Below are 12,674 nucleotides of genomic sequence, written 5' to 3'. Positions count from 1 at the left end.
TCTAAGACATTTATTTATACTCAGTTACAGATGTACAGTCTGGAGCAAAGCCACTGTAACAGAATATCATTGATATAATCAGATATACTTGTAATCCGCGTACCGGAAATATCCAAAATGTAGCAGCGCGCGCTAGCCTTCCCGTGAGGCAATCGCTCGTGCATCTATAGAGGAAAGTCATAAACAAAAACAACATCGGCGCCTTACTTTATTTCTAATATTGTCTGTTCTGTTTCATATAGATTTGGCTTTGTAGCTAACGTGGCCACACATGTGATCTATTGTCGTACCGATGTCTGTCAGTCTATCTGTCAGTCAGTCACTCTCTCCTCTGTCTATCTTTTTGTCTGTCTTTGTCGTGTGTGTGTGTCTGTCTAACTGTCTGTCTGTCTGTTTGAAAGATATCTCGAGAATGACTAGGGATCATCATCAGAATCAAATTTGGTACATATATTCTGGGAACGGCTTACCCTAATGGGTGTGTCTTGCATAATAAATACTAATTTCCACGGTTTGTTCAGAAATTGGACATTCTCAGAATGACAACATGAGATATTTTGAATATTCTTACATATATAAGTAAAGGAACCATATGGCAGATTTGAAGGTTAATTGTTAGTTTTATGAAAATGGCAGTGTGCTTATTTGCATACGTAATGAACTTAAGGTTCCAAGACAAGTGCTTGACCTTTTTCGAGCTAACAATTCTCTAGTGATTAATAAGCTCAGAAACCCCGTAAATTATATATTTTCGGAAAGCCTAGATACAGGGGAACATTTTTGTTACCATAGTGCCACCATTGTTTACAAAACTATCACGTGACAGGTAATTTGCATAACCTTTCAAAAATTGGTTTTCCCTATGTTTTGTTTCAATGATGCTTTGACATGTGTGACTGAAATTTGTTTGAGTGCTAGCTGTTCTAAGGATCTTCAAAAGTATATCTCAGATTTTTTTTTATTCTTCAAAAACAATTTTATGCCAAAAAAATTCCAGAGCGGTGAATTTAACCCTAGTTAATGTATATTTAAATTTGTGCTCCAACAACGCTAGGCAAGGATATTGAAGGCAAACATGACTTTAGAGTTCTATTAAATATAGCGGTGTCAAAAATCATTTTTCCTGATTAAAGCGTATGAAATACGTGTTCATTGCTAGAAACCTTAACCTCACCAGTTCAAATCGGTACATCAACATCTAGCATGGAAGACAAAATATTATACAAATTATTGTCAGAGTATGGGCAAAGATGTCATGTTTTTCGTTTTCCGAAGTATCTGGTCTAGATTTAGTGGACCGCATCATTCCACACTTATGTCAATGGGATCAGTGATCTTATTTCGAAAGTTCATTAGTCCACAGGAAGTCTAATTTTATGGGTGCTTTTATTTTATTTCAGGAGGTCTCATTCTAAACAACATGGGACGAGTAAATGCTTTCTTCGTAACCCTAATGGTGATAATAAGCGGTGCTCTTTGTCAGGTTCGTATTGCATATTAACCTATTATTATGAATAAACCAAATCCAGCTACAGTATACCACGAGGTTTTGACCAGTTCACGACATATGTACACGAGCAATAGCGATTGCATATATGGAGTTATCAGCTAAAAGCCTGCTGTTGTATCATAACACTATATTGAAATTCTGGCGTAAAAATTCAACAAATGAAATTTTCTGTACTTAAGCGCCGCGCGTCTTATAGTAGAGCAGATTAGAGTGATATTTTGGCAAAATATTTCACTTGTGGATACAAGCATGAAAATTAGTAGGCTTACTAATGATTGTTCACCTAGTGAGAAAACAACGTTAGCCATCAAAAATTTCAAGATGGCGGCCGTATATCCGCCATTTTCCAAGATGGCCGCCAGCAAAATCACGAAATACAATATAAGGCACTGTAATTCCAATTCCTTTGTCAATTTATGTATATTTTGTGATAAAACATGTGAATTTCACACCCAGTGGCCCATATGTAACATTTTTACTCACATTTTTTGTTATTTTGTTTATTTTATTTATTATAAATACAAATTTTAGGTCCAAAAATTCATTTTTTTACTCATTTTCATTCATATTTTGTTTTTTTATTATATTTATATGTTTTTTTATTCAACTCAACACATAAACATGATATCAAATAATTACTAAAAGGATTCTTACTTAACAGTAGTCAACTTTAAGATACTAGTCAAGACAAGTACAACTACAAAGTACTGTGCAACTGAGGCCACAGGTATAGCACCCACATCTGTTACCACATTCTTTCTTACAACCACATTTTTTACAATTCTTGACAACTTGAAGCGATAGGAGAAAGGGTTGTCCAAAATATGCACCAAGTGTCACCTCTTTTTTTCCATCCCCAGTCATTTGGTGTTGGAATGTCTGGCAAATTGTTCATTGCCTGGCCCCAAATATGTCCTGCCTGATAAGCAGCACGTCTAAAGTGTTGCAAAAGTGCCGACTGAGTTGGCGGAATCATATCATATGATCGTTGCTTCCTTGCAAATAGATCCAATCGTACTTCGTTCAAACTTTTCATGGTGCTGGATCTATCATACATGTATGTGACAAATTTTTCTAAAGATGTAAGATCGTCATCAGTGACTGATATTGGTTGTTGACTGAGTCTTCTAAAGGTGTCAGAGACTCTTCAAAGATATTCCATGTTCGCCATGCTGATTTCTTTCCCTTACCACGGAAAGCAGAAACAGTGTCACAACCAGTAAAAGCATGAAAGAACGGAATTCCACTAGCTCTCAATGGTCCTATATTGGACACAATGTCGTGTATTGGAATCCATCTCATGTCCTTACCATAACCAAATCTAATCCACATTTGCTCTAGTCCGATCTCCTGGAGTGTGGAAAAGACAGATACCGCTATCACGACAACATCAGTGTCATTTGCTCTGATCATAAGCACCTTTATACCATCCATTGTTGCGTGTTTGGCATGTACAAATATTCTTGTATCTGCCTCTTCATGAGTACATGGTACAAGATTGTCTGGACATATTACTTTGTTGCAGATGATATTCTCATCTTTTGTGGCAATAATAGTATTAGGTGATTCTATATGACCAATTTTGTCTGCGAGAAAATGGAAAAGTTCTGTTTTATTGTCGTCATTTCTGAGAAAACTGCGCCAATCAGTTGGCGTCTTACTTTTTCCTATAACTCTTCTCCTAACACCTTTACCACGCTTTGATCTGGCTTCAGCTTTTAAGCTGTCAGGTAGATATACATCAAAGACAATATCAGTTCTCTTATATTTATCACCATAAAACTTTACTTTCGGAATAAATTCTTCTTTTGCATAATCATCAAAAGTCCTGGATGTGCGTGGTGGCAAAATATTTACCAAAGCTGACCCATCGATAACAATCGCCTCTGAAGAAGGTTCAAAGTCCGGCAATATGACGTCTTCTTGAAGAACTTGCGTCAGTTGAGATTTTTGACAAGAATGCAATTTACCACTGTCACTAAGAGAAACAGGGTATGCCTGATTTTCATGCTTGAAGAATTCTTGTAGGTCACAATGTCTACTCTGGCATGAAATGAACAGGCGCGAGAATAAACTGCAATCATCTTTCAGCAGAGTCAACTTTGAATTCTTAGTTTTTGGTACATTTGTGAAAAACTTATTCTTGTTTTTCTTGATTGGCTCATAGAACAAGCATTTTTCTTGGTTTTGAAGCCCCTCGATGAACTCTTTGCATTGTTTTCTGCCTCTTTGATAGTGTGTTGTTATCATGTCAGCAACATTAGAGTCTAAAATGTCTTTAGTGTTCAAAACCAATAAGTCTTTCGACTCTTCTTTAAACGGGTTTCCCATGTCCTCTATGACAGCTCTCAGTTTCTGCACGTTATCAAAGAATTTCTTTTGTGCAGAAAGAGATTGTTCATGATGGGTTTTTGATTTCAATGGAGACTCATCTTGATTTCTAAGTGATGCTTCGTATTGTCCTACAAGACGGCTTACTTCAGGCCCTGCCACCATCCATCGCCTCAAAGCAGAGGGGTCTTCAGTTAAACCAATCGCCCCGCCATCACTTTTAACAACTCCATTGTTTTGTTCATGAGCTTGGTCAATTGCCAGAGCTGAAAATTCCCTGCCAGATTTATGTACAACAAAATTGCCATTGTGGAATTCTCTGGCTACCTCAGGATGCGATTGTTCAATTAACATCATGTCTCTGAGATGAATGGGGAGCCAACGAGCATAATGAACATTATCATTGGCAAAAAAGTGTGGCAAAAGCTCAGACAATGCTTCACGATACAAACTGAAGTTTCCCTCTCGAAACGATCGAATCAATATAAAGATAGTCAGCTCAAGTTCTAGAATAATTGACCAAAAAAGAAACTGAGGGCTTTCACATTTCCTTTGTTCACACCAACGCTCAAAATTTATGACTTCTTCCTGGTCAGAAGGATTCTCAGTTATTTTTTCTTTGTATGCATCTTTCATGAGCTGATATAAGGCGCAAGCTGTAATCTGGTGTGCTTGTCTTGATCTTGTAACACTTGAAACTTTAAGGAAGGAATCTGCTGTACCAATTGATGCTATTCCTGCCTCAACAAGAACGCTTGTCCAACCACTATCTTTCAAAAGAGTTCCGATGGTTTTCAATGCGGCCATTTCAATGTGTAATCCACCAAACATTACCACAAACTTGTCCTCTCCATGAGACTCTGGCCAGTGCCATTGGATCTGCTTGGCTAATGCAAAAAGAGGTTGGTCCATTGCAACTACAGGAGTTTGTGTTGGATTCAAGAAGCCAACCACATCTTTGATTTTATTCATGACATGCTTTATTGTAGCAACAGAATGTGCCTGGTCTCTTAGAAGAGGCAATAATGAAGAAATGCTAACTTCAAAAGGTAGATTCCGCCTTTGCAAAGCATGATGAGCTGACCATGTTATAAAAGTAGACCCAGAATCACAAACTTCTTCTGTAAGCATAACTTTCTCTAACCAGTCATATTCCATTGACATGTTTCTCTTGAAATGGCTGATGTCTGATAATGGTAATTCCAGTATCGTAGCCATTGGAGGAGTAGGGGTGCTTATTTGTAAAATATGCTGTTGGATATTGGTGTATGCCTCAGGAAGTTGAGGTACTCGTCGTGCCTTACTAAAGGTGTTGACTTGCATTTGTCGTTCCGTACCTCTATTATTAGAATTGGGATGCTGGAATACAGATATGCTTGTACCATGGAATGATGACACAGCAGTGGTGGCAGTTGGATTGTGATCAATATTGTCAATAGCAGATGTGGTGAATAAATGTTTTCTCAGTACAGGTGGGCACACCACACCATCTTCTACATATTGAGACACAACAGCTTCCCATAACATTGCTGAAATTTCTAAAATTCTGTCATATGGTACACAAATGCCATTTTCTGAAAGGATGTCAATCAATTTTCTTTTCCTGGTTTTTGCAAAGACAGTCAGACCCATGTACAATGGGAATGGGGTCTCACGTTCCTTTGAATGTCTTTTAGTACTCGTTCCTTCTTTTGGCTTGCTATAGCAGTTATACTGCAACAACTGGGCAATTGTGAGGTCTGTTTGAGTTGCACCATACTGTAGTTGTGACTTTATGTCAGCACCGTGTTCAATCATGCAAACAAACTGTAATAGTTTTGCTGGAATAGATTCTTCGACACAGCCTTGAGGAAATGTAAAGCCAAAAGTAGATTTATGGTTCAGCATCTCTTTTCGTATAATTTCAGCAGCTTTTGCTAAATGAACTGTGTCACTATATTCACTAGCTTGTGACAATGCAACACCAATATCTTTCTTAAATGCAAAAATGATATCTCGTCCCTTTTGATGTGCTTCAATCTCAGGTATATGAGAAAGTAGCTTCTCCTTTAGCCTTGTTCTATTTACACTTGGTGAGTCAATACCCAATTGTTTAAGCCGCTGTTCATAGAGGTTTACAAGATCTTTAGCTTGAATACCATGGACAAGCATCACTATTGTTAACATTGTTTTCAACAATATACGTTACAAGTTCTGAAAATGCTATTGGATACATTTCTGTCTTTGTAAGGTTTTGCATGTTGCCTTCCCTCTGCTTTTCCCTGAAATGAGCTCGTTCTCTATTGTACAATGCAGTTAGACAAGCAGGATGGTATTTCAGTTCTTGTGCTACAATATCTCCACCACTGAGTTTTGCCAGAAGCTTTCCATCTCCTAAAACTCTAGCACACTCATTAAGTCTTTCATTCAGTTTCATGGTCATGGCTTCCCTTAAATGCAGAGTAGGGGATTGCTCCTCACACAAAAAGCATACAGACGTATTTAACTGTGAGGTGCGTTTTAATTTTCCTCTAGCAACATCATCAGAGTGACTAGTTCTCTTTTTAGCTCTCTGCAGTTTTGTATTATTAAACATCAGCCGACAACTTTGATGATACTTAGCATTATTCTTCCTTAAAGTATTTTCTATTCCATCTCCCTCGTCTAACCTTGCTGGATCAAGAATGATTGGAAGAGCATTTATCTCATGAAATAAAGGAATGTTTTTGGCAATATTACAGTAACCATCTTGTTCCATTTCATATGAAACTGGAGGAGATTTTAAGGCCTCATTTTGTCTTGCTGACAGAGGCAACATTTAGTCCAGTCAGTTTTCCACTTTGTTTTTAACTTTGATGTTGATGAGTCCATTTTCTACCAACTTATTTTTTATAGTTTATTCTTCAATCTGATCGACAGGAATATGGCCGAGGGTTTATCCTTTTACCACCATATATTCCAGAAAGATAATTTGACAAAATTCAGCAACTATCGTTTTCTAGTACACTTTATTGTATGGGATACAACTAGGTTCTTGCATTTTATTTTGCCCTACACCTAGTCCGATCGTTCATCCAATGCCATTTAAGTCCCGTGCGATCTGTACACCATCCAGATAACTAAAGCCCCGTCATCCTTGGTTCGGCTCTCCCGCGCTGGCACATCCTGTCAATTCAGGTACGACTAACTAATCAAAATCGGGGCTGATTACTTAGTATTTGGGACACTAAATACTTGTGACACATGTTACAGAACATGCCCATATTTAGCTAACATTGAACCCCATGCTGGGTTTCACAGCAATGATGCCAACCAGTGTGCCCTGGTAGTGAATGACGTCATTCCTTTGACATTTAGTTGGACTTTTTACATGAGAAAACAATCAATTAAATACTTTAAATTATGATATATTTGCTGAATATTCCTCGCCATCTTTAAATTGGTGAGGAAGCGATGATTTTTGCAATATTAGCATGTTGCTTATTATATATCAGGATGATTCATGGCTCTTTATTGCTTACTTACTTTAGAATATTGATTCCATGTGCCCTTTTAACCATATGAGACAGAAATATGCCAATTTGCAATTTCACTTTCAGCTCATTAACATATTCATGGTTTCATGTTTGCGATAGCAAGCAGGTATACTCATTTTCTGTCTAAATCAACAAAAATTTTCACAAAATACCGCAAGAAATAGATTCCGCATTGTGTAAAACATATATTTAGCCATAAAAATTGCTAAAATCGGTACACATCTTCTCAAATTATTTAATTTTGGTTTTACAGGAAGTTAAGTTGGCGGCCATCTTGGAAAATGGCCGCCATATTGGATTTTTGCGTGGCTAACGTTTTTTTCTTAAAAAGTGACCCCAAAAGTGCCTCCATGCCAATTTTCATGCTTGTATCACCATTTGAAATATTTTCTCACTAATCTGCTCACAATTAAATTAAGCGATGAAGTCATTGATATGATAGAGTTTATGCGCAATGTGTGATAGCGAATATGTTAGTGCGAGTGCTTCATGAACTCCATCTACAGCGTATGGGGTCGCAGTCAGCAACATTGTAACAACTTAGCACGGTTACTGAACCACTCTTTTTAAGGGCCCGTAGATAAATAAAACACGCACGGTAAGGCCAAAAACCCCCAACTTTCTGATTACATCTTTAATCAGCAAAAGTCATGCGGCGATGTGGTTTCCTTTTTCTTTTATATTTTCCTCTTTTTTTTGCCTTATTATTCCTAAGAATGCTAGTTTGACACTATTGATGCAACAGTTATTGTCTCTTTATCACTAGCTGCAAAATACTTCCGTTTTCTTTTTACCATTTTCGGATATGCAGACATGGATATCAAGGGTAGCAGTACTGATGAGTATGTAACCCCCAAAAGGACATATGACGCGCAAGTTAGGAAATAACGCGCGCATTGACCAGAAACAATTATTTTTGCCTAAATGCAGTTTCTGCGTGGAGGTGGGGGGGGGGGGTGTATTTCGATTACCGTGGGCAAAAATCGCACCACGTAATTTTATGTCGCAACATCTCGCTACCCGTTGTACTCTATTGATTGGCGTGTACCAGGCCACTGCGGCACCAGCGCTTCTTTTGACATACATGTGGTGCAGCTGCAGTGCACGTATAAAATGATGTAACAATCATATTTGATACACGGTTTCAATTTTCGTTATTCTATGTATTGCGTCATTGTCGACTTGGCGCTGAACAAAGACTAATTTTATAAGCGGTATGTCGGGTCGGGGGAGGGTGACGTATGCGTGGTTGTGAAGGAGATCGATAAATGTAGAAAAATAGCAATTTTCCTCTCTTTATTTTCCAAATATGAAACACGTTACTGTGATTTGTTCGTTTACATTTTTGTCACATTCGTGTAATTCAAAGCTGGTTATGATTAGCATGAAAAACATTATTTGCCCCGTTATTTTGCCGACAAAATCTGAAATGGGATTCTTCATCAAGAGTAGATCCCGTTTTCGTCAGATTACAAAGATTAGGTGTTTCAACGCGATGTTCAATTTGTTGCAATTTCAAAGCGAAATAATTACCGATTGTAGGTATACTGATACAAGAATGAGGCTTGGTTGGATTTTTACACTTCCAAACTTTCGTTTAGGGGTGGGTCTGAGGCCAAACGCAGTTAGTTGCCTTTAAAGAGCGTATGTTTACTTATCCAAAGGCCCCTAAAGTTGGGGATTTTGCCGAGCGGTTTTGACTTTGCTGTCTTCACTAGGTATGACTGGGTCCCGTAAATCCGATCGAAAATCTCCCGAATAACAACAGTGGATATCGCGAATAAAGCACAGTAATTTCCATGCCTCGACCAGTCAGTATTTGTGACGTCAATGTACTTGTGCGATATAACTTATACTTTAGTGCATATACCTTAAATCATAATTTGAATACATAAACATGCACATTTTTATGTATTTAATTATGGGCACCATTTTACCAGTACTACAGCCAGAAACTGATGACGTCAAATCGCCGTACACAATAATTACAAGGCTTCTGTGTTTTGTGCACTGCGCTTTGACGTCATCAGTTTGTGGCTATACCACTTGTAAAATGATGTCCGCGTCTGCATATAGGGTGTGCGCTAGCATGAACCCTTTGAGTGATGACGCCAGAATTAAATGATTGCGAACAAAAAAAGAAAACAAGACTTTTCGAGCGTGGCATATGACGGAAGTCAAACGTTAAATATTTGATGACCGGGTGTCTATAGAAAATATTAGCAGTTTGCAGCCAGTATACAAACACTATAGAAAGAACGCTTTCATCAGTAGAACATGGTTTTTGGCACCGCAATATTTAATATACCCTCGATGCCAATTTTGTCTTAAATTATGTATTTGTGAGAGTAACCTAAAATTCATTTTTTGCTGTTCACCAACACCGTGCTATACATTACGCATTGTTTGCCGTAGGTACCGGTATATTTGAGCTGCGTATGAGTACATATATGGACAGAAAAAGGTCACAATCGAAGTGATCAATTTCAATCGGAAATGCGATGACACTGAGATACATTTAGTGTACTTGTGAAGCAAAGATCGTTCCAAAGGATATTTCATCTATTCCGTAGCAATTAAGAGAATTTTCATTCATTCATTAATTCATTCATCATTCATTCATTCTTTTATTCATTCATTCATTCATTCATTTATTCATTCATTCGATCATTCATTGCCAATTAAAGAGTGTGCATGTTGTGCAGGTTGAGACTTTAAGAGATAAATATGTCAAAAGGAGTCAAAATTGATTTTCGCTGATCGAGTTATGAATCCGACTCAAAGTACAAATGAAAAATAAAAAGTAAAAAGGCTAGTACAAACTTTGCACGAAACGAGTGTCAGTCCATAGACAGAGACATATTGTGAGGAACTGTAACGTAAGTATTAACAATTAAGGAGGAGAAATTTTATGGTTGTGGTGAACGGACGTTTTGCTATGAGATTCTTAGCTTGATATCGATCGATAAACTCTTCCAAAGTTCAGCACTTGCGTGTATATTTTAATATATTGTTCTTTGTGTGACATATAAGAATTCAGGAGGTTGTTGCTCGCTGACAAAACTATAGACCATTCTGTCTTTTCTAGAATGATACATGTAACGAATGGACGGAATGGATGGATGGTGAGAGTGGTGGAACCCTTGACCCAGGTTCTATCGGAGAGTTTGAACTCATCGATCAGTTGAGAGGTCCCTATGGATTCTGTGATGAGCCAACTGATATCGAATGTGCTTTGGCCGATGACACCAATACTCCGTACAATGAAACTGGGCAGGTTGATCTGACATGTAAATTGGAGCAAGGATTTATGTGTTTTCACAGCCAGCAAAGTGGTGACTGCTTCAATTATGCGATTCGCCTAAGCTGTCCACAACCATGTCCAACTGAAAGGTCTACTACTTCAGCTGCAACAATCGATGTTGAAGGTAAAGTTAAACTTCTTTTTACTTATTTTAAATGCAGGGCAGCTGGGTTAATGCTAGAGTTCATCACTATGCAACGGGTGTGCTGTGCTATTTGGTCACGCTGTTACTTTGCATAATGGGAACGGAACTTTCTTGTGGGACATTTTTTACAAAAAAATAGTTTGCCTTGATTGGTCTTTGATAAGTTTTTTTTAGGGGATAGATTTTAGTAAGTCTTTATTGTTATAGTTTAGTATAGGTTAGAAGGGTTCCAGTGTTCTCCCTGATTCATGTTGTTTATTTTGCATATTAATTACGCATTTGCATTACAATAGAACCTGGTCCCTTACTGTGTGTTGTTATTTTCAGTATTTGTAGTTTAAGTTTTTTGAATGAAATTATCCCCTATTGTGCCAAGCCACTTAAGTACATGTCGTCTATGTCGCCTGTGTTCATTGTCCGCCCACTTTCTGGCTGTGCCTGTATTTAAAACTTAGAAAAACCAACAGCAGAGTAACATGTCCAGTTTGTGGATCGCCATTGGTATCACAGGGCTATCAGCGACCACAAGATTCAATAGTTCAACCTTATCCGGATCACAGTTGACATGAAAGGGTAATACAGTTGCTAAATAATCATTTGTTTAACCAATGAAAATACTCTGACTCGAATAAAGCTTCTTTCTTGGCCGATACAGTAGTACGGGATTCGAAATTGAAATACTTACAGTCCTTTTCAAACTTTCTTTGAGAAAAATTTCAACAATATTCGTTACTCCTCCGAACTCAAGAGTGGAAATTAGGGGTCATCATGAAACGTTTGGTACTAGAGAAACAAATTGCAAAACATTCAAAACATTTAAAATCTGTATTAATTCTAAGAGGAAAATTGATTTTCGATTTTCACAAGACTAAGACATTGATTTGGTTCTTTACTCCAAGTTTCGAAAAACGGTTACCACAAGAGGCTGATCAGAAAATCATAGTAAATATTTGTGAGTCTGATTACCTGTCTCCGAGGTACATTCTATCTTAAACAGCAAAACTGAAAACTGGACATATACGGCAATATACCTCTCATTTAGCGAAAGAATTTGGCATAATATCACAAATTCTCAAACTAGGCCACGAAGCTGACTCAAACAAATCGTTGTGCTTTGCAATGATGTTGTCATTTTTCTAATTCTACGTTACAAAGAAGTCAATATTTATCATACCTTCTTGCAATTTTCAAACATAAAGACTTTTACCATCAGCGAAAACAGCTTTGGCTTTTAAAATATTTGTGAAAGGTACGAACAATTACTTTTACTTTCTCTTTATTTAGATGACGTTCTTATCTCCGTCGCCATGGTAGCAGTCCTGATCACCCTAGCGATGAACTAGAACTATGCTTAACTTCGGGAACCTTCAAGTTTGTTTGAGAAGGCACGAAAAATAAGTTGGATGCGAACTTTTTTTATCAGACAATAACTTCAGTTATGCAGATAAATGGTAAATGATGCAAACCGATAATTATGCGAGTCTTAACGGATTAAATATTTTATCTTTTTACAACTCATATTAAGTATCATAGTGTTTTAATCGAATTCGGTTTATTGGTCTTCATAAAAGCGAACAGCAATGTCGGGCACATCATATAAAATAAAATATAGAAGTGTAGGAGTACATTACTATTTCCTTTATTCATCCTACGGTTGGCGTCCACCTGATTTGAACTGAAAATGTTCCCGTGTTTCAGTAAATGTTGCAATTGTCCTAAAGTGAAAGCTTACTATGAAAGTATTTCCACAACTAATGACACGGTGCAATATACCTCTTTCTTGTTCTCGTAAACTACACTAGCAAAACTCATCAAAAGTGGTGCAGCCATTTTAGAGATAAAAAGAAAAAAATCATTTAATACGCAAGT

General features: G+C 37.4%; 1 protein-coding gene across 1 annotated transcript; it reads left to right on the top strand.

Annotated features, from left to right (window-relative positions):
* The first annotated feature begins 1,403 nt into the window (after nt 1-1,403).
* On the top strand, nt 1,404-12,323 carry LOC139137260 (cartilage intermediate layer protein 1-like). The gene is made up of 3 exons (XM_070705259.1): nt 1,404-1,483; nt 10,445-10,784; nt 12,090-12,323. The coding sequence occupies exons 1-3, from the start codon at nt 1,421-1,423 to the stop codon at nt 12,146-12,148; spliced, it is 462 nt and encodes a 153-aa protein (XP_070561360.1). The 5' UTR covers nt 1,404-1,420; the 3' UTR covers nt 12,149-12,323.
* The last annotated feature ends 351 nt before the right edge of the window (nt 12,324-12,674 follow it).

This window comes from Ptychodera flava, chromosome 7 (assembly GCF_041260155.1).
Source record: "Ptychodera flava strain L36383 chromosome 7, AS_Pfla_20210202, whole genome shotgun sequence".
In the NCBI taxonomy this organism is placed as follows: domain Eukaryota; kingdom Metazoa; phylum Hemichordata; class Enteropneusta; family Ptychoderidae; genus Ptychodera; species Ptychodera flava.
The sequence above is the reverse complement of the archived record's forward strand: the minus strand, read 5'-3'. Positions and strand labels throughout refer to the sequence as shown.